General features: G+C 40.4%; 1 protein-coding gene across 1 annotated transcript in view; it reads right to left on the bottom strand.

Annotated features, from left to right (window-relative positions):
• The window catches only part of reck (reversion-inducing-cysteine-rich protein with kazal motifs), a 69,805-nt gene extending 51,221 nt beyond the window's left edge, over window positions 1-18,584 (bottom strand). Inside the window, exon 1 of the mRNA XM_084103050.1 lies at window positions 18,346-18,584. Coding sequence (XP_083959176.1) covers window positions 18,346-18,415 — 70 coding nt within the window. The 5' untranslated portion in view covers window positions 18,416-18,584. The remainder of the gene's footprint in view (window positions 1-18,345) is intronic.
• Window positions 18,585-24,634: the final 6,050 nt, after the last annotated feature.

Below are 24,634 nucleotides of genomic sequence, written 5' to 3'. Positions count from 1 at the left end.
AATGATTTAATTAAAAGCATGCTCATCATTTACATGGTGTAAGTCACTGTATATATGAACTAAATTTTTAAAGATCATTTTTAATAAATGAAGAGATAGGACAGAAATGAGCATCATATCATTGACCTTTTAGCCAAGCTCAGATCCTTGGGAGGCAGATCCCGGTCCAGCATTAACATGTGTGAGTGTTTCTGAGTATCTCAGTCGCTACTGTGAGCCTGTTTTTCTGAGGAATATAATAATGGCACATCAAAGGCATTCCCTCCTGAACATCCACTTCACCAACATCCCAAACGCTACTGTTCCCGAGTGTGCTTCACTCCACTGGTTCCAGCAGCTCCCGTGAGTAAAGCAGAAGGTAAAGTGAGTAAAGCAGAAGTAAAGGAGAAGGTAAAGTGAGTAAAGCAGAAGTAAAGGAGAAGGTAAAGTGAGTAAAGGAGAAAGTAAAGTGAGTAAAGCAGAAGGTAAAGTGAGTAAAGCAGAAGGTAAAGTGAGTAAAGCAGAAGGTAAAGTGAGTAAAGGAGAAGGTAAAGTGAGTAAAGCAGAAGGTAAAGTGAGTAAAGGAGAAGGTAAAGTGAGTAAAGCAGAAGTAAAGGAGAAGGTAAAGTGAGTAAAGCAGAAGTAAAGGAGAAGGTAAAGTGAGTAAAGGAGAAAGTAAAGTGAGTAAAGCAGAAGGTAAAGTGAGTAAAGCAGAAGGTAAAGTGAGTAAAGCAGGAGGTAAAGTGAGTAAAGCAGAAGGTAAAGTGAGTAAAGCAGAAGTAAAGGAGAAGGTAAAGTGAGTAAAGCAGAAGGTAAAGTGAGTAAAGCAGAAGGTAAAGTGAGTAAAGCAGAAGGTAAAGTGAGTAAAGCAGAAGGTAAAGTGAGTAAAGCAGAAGGTAAAGTAAGTAAAGCAGAAGGTAAAGTGAGTAAAGCAGAAGGTCCATCCATCCATCTTCTGCCGCTTATCCGGTAAAGCAGAAGGTAAAGTGAGTAAAGCAGAAGGTAAAGTGAGTAAAGGAGAAAGTAAAGCGAGTAAAGCAGAAGGTAAAGTGAGTAAAGCAGAAGGTAAAGTGAGTAAAGCAGAAGGTCCATCCATCCATCTTCTACCGCTTATCCGGTAAAGCAGAAGGTAAAGTGAGTAAAGCAGAAGGTAAAGTGAGTAAAGCAGAAGTAAAGGAGAAGGTAAAGTGAGTAAAGGAGAAAGTAAAGTGAGTAAAGCAGAAGGTAAAGTGAGTAAAGCAGGAGGTAAAGTGAGTAAAGCAGAAGTAAAGGAGAAGGTGAAGTGAGTAAAGCAGAAGTAAAGGAGAAGGTAAAGTGAGTAAAGCAGAAGTAAAGGAGAAAGTAAAGTGAGTAAAGCAGAAGTAAAGGAGAAAGTAAAGTGAGTAAAGCAGAAGGTAAAGTGAGTAAAGCAGAAGGTAAAGTGAGTAAGGTAAAGTGAGTAAAGCAGAAGGTAAAGTGAGTAAAGCAGAAGGTAAAGTGAGTAAAGGAGAAAGTAAAGTGAGTAAAGCAGAAGGTAAAGTGAGTAAAGCAGAAGGTAAAGGAGAAGGTAAAGTGAGTAAAGCAGGAGGTAAAGTGAGTAAAGCAGAAGTAAAGGAGAAGGTAAAGTGAGTAAAGAAGAAGGTAAAGTGAGTAAAGGAGAAAGTAAAGTGAGTAAAGCAGAAGTAAAGGAGAAGGTAAAGTGAGTAAAGGAGAAAGTAAAGTGAGTAAAGCAGAAGGTGAAGTGAGTAAAGCAGGAGGTAAAGTGAGTAAAGCAGAAGTAAAGGAGAAGGTAAAGTGAGTAAAGCAGAAGTAAAGGAGAAAGTAAAGTGAGTAAAGCAGAAGTAAAGGAGAAAGTAAAGTGAGTAAAGCAGAAGGTAAAGTGAGTAAAGCAGAAGTAAAGGAGAAAGTAAAGTGAGTAAAGCAGAAGGTAAAGTGAGTAAAGGAGAAGGTAAAGTGAGTAAAGGAGAAGGTAAAGTGAGTAAAGCAGAAGGTAAAGTGAGTAAAGGAGAAGGTAAAGTGAGTAAAGCAAGAAGGTAAAGTGAGTAAAGGAGAAGGTAAAGTGAGTAAAGCAAGAAGGTAAAGTAAGTAAATGAGAGGGGTAAAGTAAAATGTAAAGTGAGTAAAGCAGAAGTAAAGGAGAAGGTAAAGTGAGTAAAGCAGAAGGTAAAGTGACTAAAGTAGAGGGGTAAAGTAGAAGGTAAAGTGAGTACAGCAGAAGGTAAAGTGAGTAAAGGAGAAAGTAAAGTGAGTAAAGCAGAAGGTAAAGTGGGTAAAGTGAGTAAAGGAGAGGGGTAAAGTAGAAGGTAAAGTGAGTAAAGTAGAAGGTAAAGTGAGTTAAGTAGAAGGTAAAGTGAGTAAAGGAGAAGGTAAAGTGAGTAAAGCAGAAGGTAAAGTGAGGACAGCAGAAGGTAAAGCAGAAGGTAAAGTGAGTAAAGGAGAAGGTAAAGTGAGTAAAGCAGAAGGTAAAGTGAGTAAAGGAGAAGGTAAAGTGAGTAAAGCAGAAGGTAAAGTGGGTAAAGTGAGTAAAGCAGAAGGTAAAGTGAGTAAAGTAGAGGAGTAAAGTAGAAGGTAAAGTGAGTACAGCAGAAGGTAAAGTGAGTAAAGGAGAAAGTAAAGTGAGTAAAGCAGAAGGTAAAGTGGGTAAAGTGAGTAAAGGAGAGGGGTAAAGTAGAAGGTAAAGTGAGTAAAGTAGAAGGTAAAGTGAGTAAAGTAGAAGGTAAAGTGAGTAAAGGAGAAGGTAAAGTGAGTAAAGCAGAAGGTAAAGTGAGGACAGCAGAAGGTAAAGCAGAAGGTAAAGTGAGTAAAGGAGAAGGTAAAGTGAGTAAAGCAGAAGGTAAAGTGAGTAAAGGAGAAGGTAAAGTGAGTAAAGGAGAAGGTAAAGTGAGTAAAGCAGAAGGTAAAGTGAGTACAGCAGAAGGTAAAGCAGAAGGTAAAGAGTAAAGGAGAAGGTAAAGTGAGTAAAGCAGAAGGTAACGTGAGTAAAGGAGAAGGTAAAGTGAGTAAAGCAGAAGGTAAAGCAGAAGGTAAAGTGAGTAAAGCAGAAGGTAAAGTGAGTACAGCAGAAGGTAAAGCAGAAGGTAAAGAGTAAAGGAGAAGGTAAAGTGAGTAAAGCAGAAGGTAATGTGAGTAAAGGAGAAGGTAAAGTGAGTAAAGCAGAAGGTAAAGTGAGTAAAGGAGAAGGTAAAGTGAGTAAAGCAGAAGGTAAAGCAGAAGGTAAAGTGAGTAAAGCAGAAGGTAAAGTGAGTAAAGCAGAAGGTAAAGTGAGTAAAGCAGAAGGTAAAGCAGAAGGTAAAGTGAGTAAAGCAGAAGGTAAAGTGAGTAAAGCAGAAGGTAAAGTGAGTACAGCAGAAGGTAAAGCAGAAGGTAAAGAGTAAATGAGAAGGTAAAGTGAGTAAAGCAGAAGGTAACATGAGTAAAGGAGAAGGTAAAGTGAGTAAAGCAGAAGGTAAAGTGAGTAAAGGAGAAGGTAAAGTGAGTAAAGCAGAAGGTAAAGCAGAAGGTAAAGTGAGTAAAGCAGAAGGTAAAGTGAGTAAAGCAGAAGGTAAAGTGAGTAAAGCAGAAGGTAAAGCAGAAGGTAAAGTGAGTAAAGCAGAAGGTAAAGTGAGTAAAGGAGAAGGTAAAGTGAGTACAGCAGAAGGTAAAGCAGAAGGTAAAGTGAGTAAAGGAGAAGGTAAAGTGAGTAAAGCAGAAGGTAAAGTGAGTAAAGGAGAAGGTAAAGTGAGTAAAGCAGAAGGTAAAGTGAGTAAAGGAGAAGGTAAAGTGAGTAAAGGAGAAGGTAAAGTGAGTAAAGCAGAAGGTAAAGTGAGTACAGCAGAAGGTAAAGCAGAAGGTAAAGTGAGTACAGCAGAAGGTAAAGCAGAAGGTAAAGAGTAAAGGAGAAGGTAAAGTGAGTAAAGCAGAAGGTAACGTGAGTAAAGGAGAAGGTAAAGTGAGTAAAGCAGAAGGTAAAGTGAGTAAAGGAGAAGGTAAAGTGAGTAAAGCAGAAGGTAAAGCAGAAGGTAAAGTGAGTAAAGCAGAAGGTAAAGTGAGTTAAGCAGAAGGTAAAGTGAGTAAAGCAGAAGGTAAAGTAAGTAAAGGAGAGGGGTAAAGTAGAAGGTAAAGTGAGTAAAGGAGAGGGGTAAAGTGAGTAAAGCAGAAGGTAAAGTGAGTAAAGCAGAAGGTAAAGTGAGTAAAGCAGAAGGTAAAGTGAGTAAAGGAGAAGGTAAAGTGAGTAAAGGAGAAGGTAAAGTGAGTAAAGCAGAAGGTAAAGTGAGTAAAGGAGAAGGTAAAGTGAGTAAAGGAGAAGGTAAGGTGAGTAAAGCAGAAGGTAAAGTGAGTAAAGCAGAAGGTAAAGTGAGTAAAGGAGAAGGTCAAGTGAGTAAAGGAGAAGGTAAAGTGAGTAAAGCAGAAGGTAAAGTGAGTAAAGGAGAAGGTAAAGTGAGTAAAGCAGAAGGTAAAGTGAGTAAAGGAGAAGGTAAAGTGAGTAAAGCAGAAGGTAAAGTGAGAACAGCAGAAGGTAAAGTGAGTAAAGGAGAAGTTAAAGTGAGTAAAGCAGAAGGTAAAGTGAGAACAGCAGAAGGTAAAGCAGAGGGTAAAGTGAGTAAAGCAGAAGGTAAAGTGAGTAAAGCAGAAGGTAAAGTGAGTAAAGGAGAAGGTAAAGTGAGTAAAGCAGAAGGTAAAGTGAGTAAAGCAGAAGGTAAAGTGAGTAAAGGAGAAGGTAAAGTGAGAACAGCAGAAGGTAAAGTGAGTAAAGGAGAAGGTAAAGTGAGTAAAGCAGAAGGTAAAGTGAGTAAAGCAGAAGGTAAAGTGAGTAAAGGAGAAGGTAAAGTGAGAACAGCAGAAGGTAAAGTGAGTAAAGCAGAAGGTAAAGTGAGTAAAGGAGAAGGTAAAGTGAGTAAAGGAGAAGGTAAAGCAGAGGGTAAAGTGAGTACAGCAGAAGGTAAAGTGAGTAAAGCAGAAGGTAAAGTGAGTGAAGGAGAAGGTAAAGTGAGAACAGCAGAAGGTAAAGTGAGTAAAGCAGAAGGTAAAGTGAGTAAAGCAGAAGGTAAAGTGAGAACAGCAGAAGGTAAAGCAGAGGGTAAAGTGAGTAAAGCAGAAGGTAAAGTGAGTAAAGCAGAAGGTAAAGTGAGTAAAGGAGAAGGTAAAGTGAGTAAAGGAGAAGGTAAAGTGAGTAAAGCAGAAGGTAAAGTGAGTAAAGGAGAAGGTAAAGTGAGAACAGCAGAAGGTAAAGTGAGTAAAGCAGAAGGTAAAGTGAGAACAGCAGAAGGTAAAGCAGAGGGTAAAGTGAGTAAAGCAGAAGGTAAAGTGAGTAAAGCAGAAGGTAAAGTGAGTAAAGCAGAAGGTAAAGTGAGAACAGCAGAAGGTAAAGTGAGTAAAGCAGAAGGTAAAGTGAGAACAGCAGAAGGTAAAGCAGAGGGTAAAGTGAGTAAAGCAGAAGGTAAAGTGAGAACAGCAGAAGGTAAAGCAGAGGGTAAAGTGAGTAAAGCAGGAGGTAAAGTGAGTAAAGCAGAAGGTAAAGTGAGAACAGCAGAAGGTAAAATAGAGGGTAAAGTGAGTAAAGCAGAAGGTAAAGTGAGTAAAGCAGAAGGTAAAGTGAGTAAAGCAGAAGGTAAAGTGAGTAAAGCAGAAGGTAAAGTGAGTAAAGCAGAAGGTAAAGTGAGTAAAGGAGAAGGTAAAGTGAGTAAAGCAGAAGGTAAAGTGAGTAAAGCAGAAGGTAAAGTGAGTAAAGGAAGTCCCAAGAGTGTTTGAGACACCAGGATCTCTGCAGGAACAACATGAAAGAGAGTCAGTTTGACGGCCTCAAATAAAGGTGATCAAACACCAATGAGAAGCAGACGAGAACCGGGAGTACATGTGTCAACTGCTCCCCATGAGGATCCCATCAGCTTCAAAGCCTTACATACACACACACACACACACACACACACACACAGGAACTGGAACAGATAAACCCTTCACTAACCTGCTGATAACCAGTTCTGTGTAGCGTTTGAATCAGGGAATGCATGAACTAATCAGATGTATTAATTGAGCCACGGTTACATGTGTATATTGTACATATTGTACATGTTGTGTGTGTGTGTATATATATATATATATATAAGTCAAAGTCCAAATCACAGTCTTTGTTGTCCCAACTTAACTGATATAAGCACCAATGTAGAACATTATATAGAAACTGTGTCTATTCCTCGTTTAGTGAGGTCAAACATTAAATCTACTGTAGGATGTAGGAAAAATCTAATTGTGATTAAACCAGAAAATCTCAATATTAGTGAACAAAAACAATTTATAAAGCTAGGTCTTCTAAACATTAGATCGCTCACACCTAAGGCGGTTATTGTAAATGAAATTGTCACAGATAATAGTTTCGATGTACTTTGCATTACTGAAACCTGGCTTAAACCAAATGATTATTTCGGTCTTAATGAGTCTACTCCTCCAGGATACTGCTATAAGCATGAGCCCCGTCTGATTGGTCGTGGCGGCGGTGTTGCAACAATCTATAGAGATATTCTTAATGTTACTCAGAAAACAGGTCACAGGTTTAATTCATTTGAAGTACTTGTGCTAAATTTTACGCTCTTCGATGTAAGAAATAAATCCCTATTATCTCTAGCCTTGGCTACCGTATATAGACCGCCAGGGCCCTATGCTGATTTCCTAAAAGAGTTTGCAGACTTTCTCTCAGATCTATTGGTCAATGTCGATAAAGCATTAATTGTTGGAGATTTTAACATACACGTAGATAACACAAATGATGCGTTAGGAGCTGTGTTTACAGATTTATTAAACTCCTTTGGGGTCAAGCAAAACGTCACTGGTCCCACTCATCGTCTTAATCATACGCTAGATTTAATTATATGGAACCAATCCAACCGATATAGATATTATACCGCAAAGTGATGATGTCACTGATCATTACATCACTCACCCTCATGTTGTTCCAACCCCGTAAGACTTTCGTTCTTCTTCGGAACACAAATTAAGATATTTTTGATGAAATCTGAGAGCTGTCTCACTCCTCCATAGGCTTCTCTGTAATTGAAACTTGCCGGCCCAGAAAGTTAGTAAAGACAGTAGCCGCTTTCCAACCAAGTAGTTACAGGAACTTAGTTATAGGAACTGTCCACTTCTAAACAGTTCTATGAACTACTCTCCCCCAAACTCGGTTTTGCTGTTTGCGTTCGCACTGGCCAAGTGGCCATAGGAACTGGTAGGAGGGGTAAGGGAGTGACGCAAGCACAGACCTTTATTTTGGCGGCGCTGAGAACGCCAGAGCAAATAATGCTCGCATTCTCTGTGTTTATTAGTTAGCGATCTGTCTAACAGTACTGTTTAATATGTTATTAGATAGAACTGTTATAGAAAGTAGACAGTATATGAAAAAAAGGTTATTAGCCTATGCCGTGTGGTTGATGTCCAGTGTTGCTAGCTGGGCAGATAAACATAATCATGTTTGACTTGGTCCCCTCAAAGTTGCGTTGGATTTTCTCTTCAGCATAAAGGTTTAGAGACCCATCTATCACTGTTTTCCATGTTTGTATAGTTAGTTTCTGGAGTAAATATATAGGCTATAATCTGTGTGTTTACATATAAGTTAGCTGTTTTAAAAATGGCGGGTGCTGGTGTTCCGCGTGCGTTCGGTCAATCAGCGTACACTAACGTCACGGGTAGTTCCTATAGTGCTGGTTTAGACCAGGGTTCACCAGTCTCGGTCCTGGAGGGCCGCTGTCCAGCAGAGTTTAGCTCCAACCCCAATTAAACACACCTGAACCAGCTAATCAAGGTCTCACTAGGCATACTAGAAACTTTCAAACAGGTGTGTTGGAGCTGGTTGGAGCTAAACTCTGCAGGGACAGCGGCCCTCCAGGACCGAGATTGGTGAACCCTGGTTTAGACCCTACTCTGAAGTAGGACCTAAATTAGTTCCTCCAAATGGAGTTCCTAGAACTAAAATCGTTCCTAGTTCCTGCGGTGCTAACACGCCGACATCCGGGTACTTTAGCCAATAGTTCTAGGAACTGTGAAAAGGTTCCTCCGGTCGGAAAGCGGCTAATGTTTAAAATAGTCAAAGTGACTACAGCGGCTCAAGTTCAACCTTAAGTTTATCAAGCGACGAGAATACTCTTTGTGCGCAAAAAACTTTATTCAACTCTTCATGTTCTTCTGTGTGGGCCTCTGAGTGCGTTCACGTAGTGTAACAGTGCAGCGCTTCTGGGTTGTAATTGAATTAAAATTTTTGGGTGAACTAACCCTTTAATACAAAGAAGGAGATTGGTTTAATCAACAGAAACGCAAAATATTATGTTCTCTGAACCACATAAATTATCTAAGTTGATTTGACAAAAGAAAAAAATGTTGTGATAACAAATCATGAATTTTTTTTTTTTTTCAGTGTACACAAAATGTTGAGAATGCAGAGATAAAGACGTGAATATCTCTCCTTGAGTTGACACTTGAGAAAATGCTGTTTTTTTAAAGAATAAAACGTAATGTTACAAAAGCGTACACAATGTTGATAAATGCTGCGATTTTCAATTTGAAGGATTTCAAATTGGTAAAATTGTTCTCAAATTAGCATAAAAGGGCAGCTACAAGTGCATAGCGTGGTAAAAAGGAAGGAAAGTAGGGTGATTTGAGTGTCTTTGTTCGGGTCGGGTCGGGTCTCCTAACGAGCTGGGGTTTTAATGACCCGCTGAAGGTGCACTGGAGCATTCAGAGCTGTGGGCTTTGTGTTCGAAGAGAGGAACGCTAGACATTCAGCTCAGACCGACGCATTACTGATGCTGGAGAAATGATGAAGAAGCCATGGAAACTGCAGGAGTGGCAGTGGAGTAAGAGTTTCCCTGAGTCTCGTGGAGAAAACACTGCGTCTGTCGCTTACAGCTTTACATTATACAAGTGCAGGGTGAACTGTGCAGTGAAGCCGACTGCGTCTCGCAGCGAGACCTTTAATGAACAATGACAGATACACACAGATCATAATGATGGAGACTGGGAGACGCGGCCCATTAGTGAGTGTCGGCCCATTCTTAAAATAAACATTTTTTCTAATATAAGAACATTTAACTCTTTCCCCGTCACTGGTGGAATTTTCCAGCAATCTATGATTTGACTGTTGTACGGTGCACATCTTCTGAAAGAGTACTGAATCTCTGGATCAAAACACAGGAGAAGAAGAAACAGAAATCTTGCATGCCAGTGTATCCTAAACAGTGTGTGAGATTAGAATAAGTGTGTCCCAAAGCGTAGTATGTTGACAAGAGTATGCCAAAAGTCTGCAGACGGTCTACTATTTCCGGTGGATTTTCGAAGTGTGGATCCGTGCTCACTATAACGGCTAATATTACCCATGATCCATTGCGCTTTGGAGGAGGATTCGGTTCAGAACTACAAACACAAATAAAATAGTTAAAAACTAATAACATGGCCGATGTGCATGACAGACCATTAAATAAAGAGGTTTAGATAAAGGGGTTTGAGTGACTAATAATGAACATTTAACCTGATAAAAAATGTAATGTTTTTTAATGTTATCCATGTTATGTTTCATCTGCAACAACAGTGTGAACTTTTATAAAGAGGAGAGTGACTGGCAGATCAACGTTCTTCTTCTTTTCTCTCTGATACGGTAGGAAATTAAATGACATGAAATGCGGAGGATGTTCACTGTGAGAAGATGATTGACAGCTCAGTTTACAGTGACAGGATGTGTGTAAATATGCGACAGATCATCCGTTAAAGACACAAATTTATGACGTGATAGTTTGTCCAAAATACCCTATTGCTACATACTTTAAAGTATGTACTTTTTCTTTACAAAACATGTACATACTACTAGGGCATAGAATAAGTAGGCAAACTGGGACGCAGCCTTTGACAAAAACACGATTTTCTCAGCTTTTTGTTTAAAATGTTGCTTTTTTATGAAACTTCCCCACATTTAAGGGTTGAAAATCAAAGAATGCATAAAGCTAGAATAAAATGTTTGTTTGTTTAAAATCTGGGTCTGTTCTTTCTTTTGATATATTGCATGTTCAGATAATCAATTACACAACAAAATATTCTGGGGGCCATAAAAGTTTGTGAAAATCATCAAAAATGCTGAAAGTGACTGAAAACATTTTAAAAAAATGCTGGCGGGGAAAGAGGTAAAGATGAAAGATGCCATGGATGTTAAAGGCTCTACATGGAAACGTTGATGCAGAACCTTTATTTTTAAGAGTAGAAAGGAGAACTAAATGCATCCCATAGCTCAACATGCAAGAAAATAATTATTAAAATATGTTTACACTATTTATTGAAACCCTAAACTCCAATAAAACTCATACATGCTTAAACACTAACATTTACATGAGACCTAGTGTTCAGAAACTTCCAGAATAGTAACTTCGATATAAACAATGTGAGTCACAAGATGCCATTTTTCCTAAAAAGAACTAAAAATAAGAGTTATCAATATTACTTGCACATGTGAAGGGGCTTTTACACAACAGTGGGCCGTTTTATTCAAAAGTCAGAGATAATGTTTGAAATGGTCATGAAACGCTAAATTATGACTTTAAATATAACAAAATACCTTGACAAAAATAAATAAAACTCACTGTAAGAAATGCAAGACATGACATCTTTAAGAGACTTTTTTTAGATAGAATTAATATTTCAAGTCCTAGGCAGCATGAACATTAGCTCAATACGCAAAAACACCCTCACTATTTATTTATTTGAATATTTTTACACTAAATATTAGTCACAGTTGGTTAGTTGAGGCAGGATCTACAGGCAGCATCACTTTACTTGACAATAAACATGCAGGAGAATCACAACCAACTCAAACTAAAGGCTATAAATACAGAGAAACTAAAGGGCTGAACAAGGAACAGGTAAGTCAAATCAATCAAACAATGAGTCGCTATGACAACAAATGAGAGCATTCTAGAAACCATGGAAACAAACTACGTCCATAAAAATGAAACAGAAACCAAACTGAACGTTACAATATTGCACAGTTTATTGAAATGAGCTGAAAATGGCTTGAATTTCAGAAACTCTACACTAACATACAGTCTGAGCGCCGCATCTGCGGACCATTCAGAAACTTTAAATCTAGCAGAGGTACGAGGATGAAGCAGAGCGAGATGGTTTAAATGGTCATGAAAAACTGAATTATGACTTTCATGGTGCTAAAACATTGAGCTCTTGAGACATGTCCTTTTAAAAGAAAAAAGTATTAAGAGAAAGAAGAATCAACCTGTCAAAGCAGCCGCAGAGTATTAATGGAAGAGCATCTCTCAGTTCAGCGGGAGTCTGTTATGCAGTTCCTTCAACAATGCCTATTGTTACGCAGCACGAGTGTGAGCAGGCAGATGATGTCACACACACACACACACGGATCCTCCGGCCTCCTGCTCTACACACACACACACGGATGGACAGAGGTAATGGAGGACAGTCCTGGATGAGCTCTACAAATAAACAATGACCAGAGTCAACAAAAGCAGTGAGTGACAGAGGCCTGCTGTAATCCTGTCAGCCTGTGAAGAAGCATGTGCTGTCGCTCAGTGGGGATCCGGACACACACAATACAGCACAAAACACACTCGCTGCGACACAATACAGCACAAAACACCAGGCTGACTCTGGGACAACACACTCGCTGTGAGACGTGCGCCACACACCGCTATACACACCGCTGCAGACTCTCACGGGCAAGACTTCATCCAGGAGTTTATGCCTTTCTGTGCAGTGTGACTAAAGACAGTCCTGTTCTTCCTTTCCCTTGTGGAAAAAAGGCTAAAAAGATCTGCTAATTTTCCCAAAGATACAATTCATTCATGCAATTACTTGAATACACCTGTTCTAAATTCATCTAAAAAGAAAAGAAATCACATGTCAGGGTGAATCAACTCTCCTGATACTATAATAGGGAAAAAAGCCTCATCAAAATAATGTACAATATGAAAATAACTTACTTTGTCTTACAGTAATTACGTTAGTTGCTAATTAGATTTTTATCCAAAGCAACTTCCGAAACACTAATGGCAGGAATAATGTCCTGGAGGAACTGTGGAACTTTATCTGAAGTTAAAGCACAATCTTTGCGTGGGGTTTGAAACTTTTTCCATTAAATACTTTAACATATCTTCTGAGATCCGAGTCGATCGTCTGAGAGTGTGTGTGTCCGTCCGAGATCCGAGTCGATCGTCTGAGAGTGTGTGTGTCCGTCCGAGATCCGAGTCGATCGTCTGAGTGTGTGTGTCCGTCCGAGATCCGAGTCGATCGTCTGAGTGTGTGTGTCCGTCCGAGATCCGAGTCGATCGTCTGAGAGTGTGTGTGTCCGTCTGAGATCCGAGTCGATCGTCTGAGTGTGTGTGTCCGTCCGAGATCCGAGTCGATCGTCTGAGTGTGTGTGTCCATCCGAGATCCGAGTCGATCGTCTGAGTGTGTGTGTCCGTCCGAGATCCGAGTCGATCGTCTGAGTGTGTGTGTCCGTCCGAGATCCGAGTCGATCGTCTGAGTGTGTGTGTCCGTCCGAGATCCGAGTCGATCGTCTGAGAGTGTGTGTGTCCGTCCGAGATCCGAGTCGATCGTCTGAGTGTGTGTGTCCGTCCGAGATCCGAGTCGATCGTCTGAGAGTGTGTGAGTCTCCAGATCCAGGAGGAATCACAGGCTCTCAGTGGCAGATGTTCCCATTCATGATGAAGAAGGCCTGTGTCAGTCCTGACGGATGATGCCCTGCATGTGGGCATCACAGGCTTAAAGGGATAGTTCATCCAAAAATGAAAATTAGCCCATGATTTACTCACCCTGAAGTCATCCTAGGTGTATATGACATTCTTCTTTCAGTCGGATACAATCAGAGTTATGTTAAAAAATGGCATGTCTCTTCCAAGCTTTATAATGGCAGTGGATGGCTTTATATTTTTTATATAAAGTATTTATATAAAAAAATATTTTATATCGACATACATCGTCAAGTGTTACTCTTGTGGCGCAAGTCGACTTGCGTACGGCCGTCTGCTGGAAGCTAGTTATTTTAGTTGATAAAGTTTTAAATATGGATATTTTTCTTACACGAACACATCGCTTCACTTCAGAAGGCCTTTATTAACCCCCACAGAGCCTGTGGAGCACTTTTATCATGATAGATGCACTTTTATCATGATAGATGCACTTTTATCATGGATAGATGCACTTTTATCATGGATAGATGCACTTTTATCATGGACAGATGCACTTTTATCATGACAGATGCACTTTTATCATGACAGATGCACTTTTATCATGATAGATGCACTTTTATCATGGACAGATGCACTTTTAACATGGATAGATGCACTTTTATCATGGATAGATGCACTTTTATCATGGACAGATGCACTTTTATCATGGACAGATGCACTTTTAACATGGATAGATGCACTTTTATCATGGATAGATGGACAGATGCACTTTTATCATGGACAGATGCACTTTTAACATGGATAGATGCACTTTTAACATGGAGAGATGCACTTTTATCATGGATAGATGCACTTTTATCATGGATAGATGCACTTTTATCATGGACAGATGCACTTTTAACATGGAGAGATGCACTTTTATCATGGATAGATGCACTTTTATCATGGACAGATGTACTTTTATCATGGACAGATGCACTTTTATCATGGACAGATGCACTTTTAACATGGACAGATGCACTTTTATCATGGACAGATGCACTTTTAACATGGACAGATGCACTTTTAACATGGACAGATGCACTTTTATCATGGACAGATGCACTTTTAACATGGATAGATGCACTTTTATCATGGACAGATGCACTTTTATCATGGACAGACGCACTTTTAACATGGATAGATGCACTTTTAACATGGATAGATGCACTTTTATCATGGATAGATGGACAGATGCACTTTTAACATGGATAGATGCACTTTTATCATGGACAGATGCACTTAGATCATGGACAGATGCACTTTTATCATGGATAGATGCACTTTGATGGACTTTCAAAAAATATAAAGCCATCCACTGCCATGAGTATATTGTATTGTAGTCTATATATATTGCAGTCTATTGTATATATAGTCTAATATAATTGTGTATTCTAAAATATTTTAAAATAATAAATATGAAATATTATGACAAAGTAAGTGTTCCTTTCTAGAATTGAAGTTTTCATTTTAACTGTCTTTCATTCATATTAATATTTTTAAGGATCCTTGCAGAAACTTGTGTGTTTCTGAGCGAACACAGTCCTTCACGAGAGGCCCTACAGTGAGGAGTCGAGGTTATTCATGCTCAAAACACGGCGCGTATGTGGTGGAGCGTGTGAATGATTCATTAGACTTCCATTGGCAGAGATCTTGGGAACAGACACTCCCTTGGACTCGACCTCGTCGTACGAGACTAAACACGAGACTGAGCTGTCCTTGGGTCTTCCTCGAGGAGTGTCCCTCAGTTCACACTGGACAGATGTTATAAACTTATATTAAATTATGCAACTGCAACATTTGGCTAGTTGGGCTTTACTTGCGTTAAACAGCATGAGCAGATTATTTCTGACACAGAGCTGGCGACAGGAGAGTGATATTTTAGAGAAAGCTCAACTATATGCTTCAACTTAACGTCGTTAAAAACAACAGCGTTTCAGAGGCGTTCAAAGCCTTCAGACCTCAAGAGCTTTCCAGGGATGAAAATTCACTGGTAAGAATCATTAGAGTCATTAGTTCTGATCACGGTTCACCTCAAACCTGCCTAGTGTCAGAATCTGCTTATTGTCCTTCATGGAAACTCGGGGTTGATCTTGACGGCGTCTGTATGCCATTGTTTTCTGGTAAACGGGAGTTTGTGAGGCGACATGCGTTTCCTGCCTGTTCACTTTCGTCTCAAAAGCTTGTTTTCTTTCGGTCTGTCCAGAGAAGACAGGGTGTCACCAGATATGTTTCAATGGCAGGACTGTGAAGAAGACATCACCCGCTGCCCCGTCTTTACAATTCAAGGGCTCATACACACACAATGTTGAATGGTGGTTGATTCTTGTCTAGTTTTTTCTACCGGCTCCTGCATTCCTATGTGGCAGGGCCTTCAGAATAATGCCTGAGGGTCAAAGGTCATTTCCTGTGCATTAATAATTGAGGAATTTGACATAAACAAGGAAGGATGGAAGGATTGACCAGGAGGGAAAACACGAGAATAAAATGTAAAACACTCATCATTTTGACCGAATGCAATCGCTAAGCCAAAGTTTCAAATCTTTTTGACCAAGTATTAGTCAAGCGTGTGACTTTCTCTCTGAGCCACAACATTCCCAACCATTTCCCAAAACCACTGCATTGGGTTTTCAAGTAGGACATTTGACAATGATTGAAGAGTTTGCAAATGTTCAATCTGTGGTGGTGAATTTTTCAGCTTTGAAAGTAAGCAGAAAAAAACTAAATAAGGGTTTTATAAGCGCAGATCATCAGAAGATAAACGAACCAAGCCACTGTCAATCCCAGCGAACAGGGAACATTCTGGCAAAGCTATGAACAAACGTTCTTTCAGTGACATTAATAGAACATTTGTTAAACGTTATCTGGTCTTTAATGTTCTCAAAACAAAAACAATATTTAAACATCGTTCATGAAATATTTTAGTTGGAAATTTTGAAATGACTTTTGAATGTTCTCTCAACATTCCCATAATGTTTGCAGAATGATCAAAACAAAGATGTGTTTTTTTTCGATGTTTTAAAAGTTCTGAGAACATTGTAAAATATTGTTTTTATAACTTAATAGGAACGTTCACAAAACGTTCTTTGAGCATATTTTTGTTGGTTGAGTTACTGATTTGACTGAATTCATGGGAATTCCTCTGAGGTGCAATAAAGACTGAAACAAACTGCGTGAAGATGCTAAAGTACAACATTTACAAAGCAGCAAAACTTCCAGCAAAACCTACATTTGTGAAACTGAAACTCCTTCAGATGCTCTGTCTTCCACTGAAGCACAAGATGCTGTTTAGATCACAATCACGGTCATCGGGTTTCACACAAATTACTTCGATTAGAACAAATATATTTTAATGTATCTAGTTGTAGCCGAACTGTTGGTCAGTAAGCTGATTAAAAGATCAACAACTTGCAAAATATTTACTTCAGAGTTTCTTGACTTTAAAACGTTTTTGAAAGTTTAGTGAGTTTAGTGATTTAAAATAAACATGCTTCATAAAGACATATGGGATTCGTCAATTAAACGTCTCTCTCGACTAACAGATGCATTTACTCTGGATCACTTCAATTGTTGTCCATTATGATCAGCTCGTCTCAATATTTTCAATGTAAAGTCAGAATATCTTCTGAAAGTTCACAGTGACATGAAAGTGCCAGATGGCTTTGAGAACATGAAAGACATGTGGGCATCGCATGTGTCCGACTGTACACTCCTACATATGTCCGGCAGATATAAGCATACGATCAACTGAAAGCACGTGAGAGCTGGATCTTTCTCCACAGATGTTCCAGACTCACAGCGCCAACCCATCGGCTCCTCAAACCCAATAACACGACATCAAACGCGTCCAGTCCGAACAGATCTAATGGCACACACAGAGAACATGGCTGTAATGGTTCACACGTGTTTATGTGGAGAAGGTATCGTACGAATGTTCTCCAACGTCACAATGACCAACCAAAACCTTGAGAAGTTTCAAAGAAATGTAGAATTCTGAAAAGAACTTGAATGTGAACTGAAGAACAAGAACCAAAATTCTTCCTAAACACTAAAAACATGGTGGCCTTAACATGTGCTTCACTCCTTATTTCCCAGGATTCAAACTAGAAGAATGACACTGATTTTAAACGTGATTTTGATTTCCAGCGATGTCTGCCACCTCTGTTTCTCCTGTTCTCATACTTGAGGAGTCTAAATGGGTTGCAGATGTTTCTTCAAATAGGTAGAAAACACGAGACGCCTCTCGATCTGCTGGACGGGTTTCACCTCAAGGCAGCGTTTGGAGGAAACACCACATGTATACTGTGAGAGGCAGAAACTGGCCAAACAACTGGTAAATAAAGGTTCAAAAGGTTAACAGGCAACTTTTGCACGGTCACATTATCTATGTAAGAGCAAGAGTAGCCTAATGTCTTCCGTGTGTGTGAGACGACTGCGTTATTTACTGGAGGAATCCGAGCACATGTTCACAAACACACACTTCAAAGCACTTCCAATCCAGATGTCAGCTTGACTTTCTTTGACACTGATAGAACATGAAAGAATTTGGCTTTAAGTTTCCCCGTATAAACAACATTAACATTTTGCCAGAGGGAAATTTTATAACTTGTTTATTTTTTTGCCAAAGCAAAACATCATGAAAAAGAGACTCGAGGATTCTGACACCACAACAAATGGCAACTGTAAAGACAAATAGGCCTAACAAATCTTTCCAACACCTTCTTTAACTCTTTCATTCTCTTCATTAACATGATATTTCTCTTACAGTGATCTCTTATATTTTACATGTCAGTTCAAGTATAAATACAGTATGCATTGCATTTATTTAATATTTACTGGTTTATTTACTAAAATTATGATTAACTTCATTACAACTCTGCACTATAGAGAAAATGTTTCCACATATTGTGTAGAATGTAAGTAATGATCAGAATTAAGAGTTAATAATAATGCAAAACTTGTTTTCTTAATAGTGCAAATTAATTACAATTAAAGTAAATTATGTCAAAGATCCCCAGAACAGATCGCCATAATAGTGACTTTAAATTAAACACAAACTATTATCCTTCGATGCAGCACAATATAGTCACTTTTGCACACAGCGTGTTATTATACGGCCTAATGCTTGTTTATGAATGATTAATGAAAGTTATTATAAAGTGTTACGCTAACAGCGGTCCTGACAGGATATGACCGAATCAGCAGATCCGAAAGAGTCTAAACTCTCATTCACACGCATATTCAGATCACACTTCTATCAAAAACACATTTATTAAGATGTTGCTTTGACTGGTATATGAAATCTGAAGCTTTATACAATCCAATCGCCCATATACCAGCATGCATAATGAATTCATAAGCAGTTATGGGAATATAACGGTACAGTCGAGCATACACAAAGATCGTTATGAACTCAAACAATGATGTAAAATTCATTACCAAATCATAACACCAAGCACAATTCAATAACTCGGATCCAGCATTAAACGCCTGCTTGAATAACGGTTCAGAATCAACAAGTCCGAACTCGCGATGCTGTGAAAATGACGTTATTACTTAATTATTAGCGTCTGCGCTTTTACCACGCATCGACAATAAAAACGATGTTTTCAACTGGTAAAACTAGCAGATTATTGACATTAAACAACTAGATGTATAACGGGAGAAGTAAAAGCGGACTTACCCTGAGTATAAACGAAGGCGCAGAAGTTGCCAGAGAGAAGCAAAATGATTATCTCAAAACACACAAACATCTTATTGAAATCCTAAAGTGCATGGTGGAGTCGAACGCAGAGGAGACGCGAGCTCCATGAGAGTGTGTGTGTCCGCGGCGGGTCCGCACGCACAGGCCGCACCGGAGACGCGCTGGAGACGCGACGCTGGAGATCTGAGCATGTGCGGGGGACTGAGGGCTGGAGGAGGGCTGGGTTAACGGAGGAGCCATGAGAATCACCGCTCTTATACCGTTATGTGCCCGAGGGGTGGGGTGAGAGAGAGAGAGAGAGAGAGAGAGAGCGCGAGAGCGAGTGAGTGAGAGAGAGAGAGAGAGAGAGAGAGAGGGAGAGAGAGAGCGCGCGAGAGCGAGTGTGTGTGTGTGTGAGTGAGTGAGTGAGTGAGAGAGAGAGAGAGAGAGAGAGAGAGAGAGAGAGAGGGGCGGACACAAAGACCCGAACTAAACTTAATGAGAGAGACATTTATGTGTTTGCATTTCTTTAACTCTAACTAACTTACGCTGACAACTGAGTTCAGAACACAACTTCAGTTAGAAAGAAAATATCATATAGCTTGACAGACTGAATAAAAGATCAAAATAGGCAAAACTAAAAGACGAATAGATAGATAGACAGACATATAGATAGATAGATAGATAGATAGATAGTCAAGTCACCTTTATTTATAATAGCGCTTTTTACAATACAGATTGTTTCAAAGCAGCTTTACAGTGATAACAAGAAAATAATGCAACAAAGTTTCTTTCTACAAGAAAAATGTGTCATAAGCTATGTTTCCATCCACACGTTTTTATCCGAATTAAGTGATATCGAATGAAAAATGCCTTATGGAAACAGTAAAATTCCATGAATATCGACTCAAATGAAATACGTTCGGTCTCATCGGATTTTATCTTGATCGATATATGGCTTATGCGATAAACGCTGATGGAAACGTTATTTGCCGAATATCGTCGGGCATTTACGTGCATCTGCATCATCATAGCAATGTGTTGATAGCCTTGTTGTTTTCTTATTATAGCTTGATATGTCGCTATCAGCTGGCACATAAGCACTATTACAACTTGTGCAATATTGATCATTTGTTGGTAGATGGCGCGATCCATTTTGTCTAGCAAAACTTTGTTCGCAAATGTTTGCCTGAATATTGTGCGATTCAGTGCGAAAATGAATGGAAACACCTTAATAGTCCAGCTTAAGAAAGTTCAGAGATGGTTAATCTTTGTTGTAATTTTTTAAAATAAATTTAGTTCATTTATATACACTATATAGCCGCTCTGGAGAAAACCGTGATGTCATCGTCCAGCTGACTATACATCATGCGTTGTGGTCGTGTCTAGGCGCAGGTCCACCATCTGATCTGGATACGGCTCAGATCCGGCTGACTACATCATGAGTTGTGGTTGTGTCTAGGCGCAGGTCCTCCATCTGATCTGGATACGGCCCGGATCCGGCTGACTACATCATGCGTTGTGGTCGTGTCTAGGCGCAGGTCCTCCATCTGATCTGGATACGGCTCGGATACGGCTGACTACATCATGCGTTGTGGTCGTGTCTAGGCGCAGGTCCACCATCTGATCTGGATACGGCTCGGATACGGCTGACTACATCATGCGTTGTGGTCGTGTCTAGGCGCAGGTCCTCCATCTGATCTGGATACGGCTCGGATCCGGCTGACTACATCATGAGTTGTGGTCGTGTCTAGGCGCAGGTCCTCCATCTCATCTGGATACGGCTCGGATCCGGCTGACTACATCATGAGTTGTGGTCGTGTCTAGGCGCAGGTCCTCCATCTGATCTGGATACGGCTCGGATCCGGCTGACTACATCATGCGTTGTGGTCGTGTCTAGGCACAGGTCCTCCATCTGATCTGGATACGGCCCGGATCCGGCTGACTAAATCATGCGTTGTGGTCGTGTCTAGGCGCAAGTCCTCCATCTGATCTGGATACGGCCCGGATCCGGCTGACTACATCATGCGTTGTGGTCGTGTCTAGGCGCAGGTCCTCCATCTGATCTGGATACGGCTCGGATCCGGCTGACTACATCATGCGTTGTGGTCGTGTCTAGGCGCAGGTCCACCATCTGATCTGGATACGGCTCGGATACGGCTGACTACATCATGCGTTGTGGTCGTGTCTAGGCGCAGGTCCTCCATCTGATCTGGATACGGCTCGGATCCGGCTGACTACATCATGAGTTGTGGTCGTGTCTAGGCGCAGGTCCTCCATCTGATCTGGATACGGCTCGGATCCGGCTGACTACATCATGAGTTGTGGTCGTGTCTAGGCGCAGGTCCACCATCTGATCTGGATACGGCTCGGATACGGCTGACTACATCATGCGTTGTGGTCGTGTCTAGGCGCAGGTCCTCCATCTGATCTGGATACGGCTCGGATCCGGCTGACTACATCATGAGTTGTGGTCGTGTCTAGGCGCAGGTCCTCCATCTGATCTGGATACGGCCCGGATCCGGCTGACTAAATCATGCGTTGTGGTCGTGTCTAGGCGCAAGTCCTCCATCTGATCTGGATACGGCTCGGATCCGGCTGACTACATCATGCGTTGTGGTCGTGTCTAGGTGCAGATCCACCATCTGATCTGGATACGGCCCGGATCCGGCTGACTACATCATGCGTTGTGGTCGTGTCTAGGCGCAGGTCCTCCATCTGATCTGGATACGGCCCGGATACGGCTGACTAAATCATGCGTTGTGGTCGTGTCTAGGCGCAGGTCCTCCATCTGATCTGGATACGGCTCGGATCCGGCTGACTACATCATGCGTTGTGGTCGTGTCTAGGCGCAGGTCCTCCATCTGATCTGGATACGGCTCGGATCCGGCTGACTACATCATGCGTTGTGGTCTTGTATCTGATACAGTCAAACCAATAATTATTCAGACACCATATATAATTTTTAATATTTTTTTTACTTGTGTTTGCAGGACACTATAGTTAATTTATGTAAGTTAGGATAGCAAAATGTCTGAATACATTTTTATTTGACTGTAGATATACATGCATGGAGGACAAAATGATGCCCGATTCTTTCCAATTCAGAAGAAAACCTTTGAATGTATTAAATCAGAGAGAGAGCAGCGCACAGACACAAAGGCTCTGATGTTTGGCAGGAGCAGATGCGCAGCCCGTCATGTTCATCTGAATGCTCAAAAAACAGTTCAGCACATGAAGAAGAATAAATCAAAACAGCTAAATCAGAATAAGCGATTCAACAAAACCATCTCGAGGTTGAGAAATAACACACATCTATATTGTTCCGCTGAGGGCTTGTGACATCTGTATATGATTCACATGACTCTCCTGACCTTTGACCTGCGGTCTCCTGCTCCTCAGGCCATTACAGCACAATCATAACAGATGTCCGCTGTTCTTCCCAAACGCATATTTGATCCACACTGGAGGGTAAAATAGGATCTTTGACCTTCATATCAGAACTGATTTATCACAATCTGCCACTTAAAAAATAAATAAATTAGAGATATGCAAAGATATTCTTAGGAAAAAGTCTGAGATAATATCTTTTGAGGAAAATCCAGCTCCTATTATATTAAAGTCGGGAATTTTCCTCCAGCGAGTTTCACCTCAGTGAAGCCGTAGTTCAGGCATGAACTGTGTTTCTGTGCTGAGAATAAAACCTGCTGTTTGGTTTCAAAGCTATTATTTTGCACTTATGGGTCGCCGCTATATACATTTAAATATCTGTTTATCAAGCTAATGACACCCTGTTTGAAGCCAGACATAAGCGATATATCTTGAGATAATTACAGTAGGTGTTCCAAGCTAAACTAAAATTGGAGACCGTAATGACCGTAACTTTTTCTGTCATGAAAGCAAATAAGTGGTATTTAATGAGCTACTTTATAACTTCAGTGCAGGAACTTCCACTCCATCTTGTGTTGTTCTGTAATTAATACTCACAACGAAACGTCAGTCTTTGTTGTGGCCGAGCGCAAGACGCAGCTTGAGAGACGGAAGAGCATCAGGAAGTGGCAGTAATTCCCCAGTGTGGTTCACACACACACACACACAAACACACGTACAGCAGGTCCACCATATCAAACCACTGCTATGTTTATCCACCAGATCCACATATTAAGGTCATCTGACACCTTTATCACCATAATGAGCAGAACTCACTGATCACAGAGTGCAGGGCATACTCACTCACACACACACGCGCGCGCGCACACACACACACTCTCACACACACACACACACACACACACGCACACACACACACACACACACACACACACCCGATTTGTGCTATCCTATAAGAACGACAGTGTGACAAACAATCATACATTCATTCAAAATTCTGTTGTTTACTAGCCTGGAAATCCAGACCTAAATCTGAAAGATTAATGGTCTGGCATCGAGTAATGAAAATCGGCCAGCTCGAGGGGCGGCACCAAGCATGCATTTGAAAATCTCACTGCACGCAATTGGATAACACTACGACCAATCACAACAAGCCCCATACGCTTAGCTACCAGCGGAGCTAACTGGTAGATTAGACTCTCGTCGTATCCGGTCGGCAAAACAGCAAAAACGCCCTTCCTGCAAAGGAACGATTCGAGCGCCATCTTCTGTTCCTCTTTTAGATAAAAAGCCAAGTCTAACTCGCTCATTGTAGCGGCCAAAGCCGTTTCACTGGTGTTCATCCATAGCCATCTTGCAATGTTTGCTACCTTTTCTGTCAAAGATACTAGAAAAGGCGGTATCCTCACAACTATGTTCCTTTTTAGAAAGAAATGATATCTGCGAGGATTTCCAGTCAGGATTTAGACCGTACCATAGTACCGAGACAGCTCTCATTAGAGTTACAAATGATTTGCTCTTATCATCCGATCGTGGTTGTATCTCTCTATTAGTGTTACTCGATCTTAGTGCTGCATTTGACACTATCGACCACAACATTCTTTTAAATAGACTCGAAAATTATGTTGGCATTAGTGGAATTGCATTAGCATGGTTTAAATCATACTTATCTGACTGTTATCAGTTTGTAGCAGTAAATGAAGAGATGTATTATTGATCACAAGTTCAGTATTGCGTACCACAAGGCTCAGTACTAGAACCATTGCTGTTCACTCTGTACATGCTACCCTTAGGAGATATCATTAGGAATCATGGAATTAGCTTCCACTGTTATGCTGACGATACTCAGCTGTATATTTCTTCAAAACCTAATGAAACTTACCAATTCACAAAATTAACGGAATGCATAGCTGATATAAAAAATTGGATGACTAGTAATTTCCTACTACTTAACTCTGAAAAAACAGAGATTCTAATTATTGGACAAAAAACTTTCTCACGTAATAACCTAGAATACTGTCTAACACTTGATGGCTGCTCTGTCAAGTCTTCGTCGTCGGTTAGGAACCTGGGTGTGCTCTTTGATACCAATCTTTCATTTGAAAGTCACGTGTCTAGTATCTGTAAAACCACATTTTTCCATCTTAAAAATATATCTAAATTACGCCATATGCTCTCATTGACAAATGCGTAACAATTAGTTCATGCGTTCATGACCTCAAGGCTAGATTATTATAATGCTCTATTGGGTGGTTGCCCTGCACACTTAATAAACAAACTACAGCTGGTCCAAAACGCAGCAGCTCGAGTTGTTGCCAGAACCAGGAAGTAGGCAAGGCAAGGCAAGGCAAGTTTATTTATATAGCACATTTCATACACAATGGCAATTCAAAGTGCTTTACATAGAAGAAATTAAAATAATAAAAAGAAATAAGAATAATTAAAACAGTTTAGAAAAATAAAATAAAATACAGTACAGTACAAACAGTCGGACGAACAGTGGCACAGTGCTCATTCAGTAAATGCATAGCTAAACAGATGTGTTTTGAGTCTGGATTTGAAAGTGACTACTGTAGGAGCACATCTGATCTCCTCTGGAAGCTGGTTCCAGCATAATAGCTAAAAGCGTACTCGCCATGCTTAGAGTGAACCCTTGGTATTTCTAGCTGATATGATCCTAATGATCTGAGTGATCTGTTGGGTTTATATTCAGTGAGCATATCTGCAATATATTGAGGACCTAGGCCATTGAATGATTTATATACCAGTAATAATACTTTAAAATCAATCCTAAATCTAACTGGGAGCCAGTGTAAAGACCTGAGGACTGGTGTGATATGTTCATATTTTCTGGTTCTGCTCAGAATTCTGGCGGCAGCGTTCTGTATGAGTTGCAACT

Source organism: Abramis brama (assembly GCF_963993115.1).
Source record: "Abramis brama genome assembly, chromosome: 24".
Lineage (NCBI taxonomy): Eukaryota > Metazoa > Chordata > Actinopteri > Cypriniformes > Leuciscidae > Abramis > Abramis brama.
The sequence above is the reverse complement of the archived record's forward strand: the minus strand, read 5'-3'. Positions and strand labels throughout refer to the sequence as shown.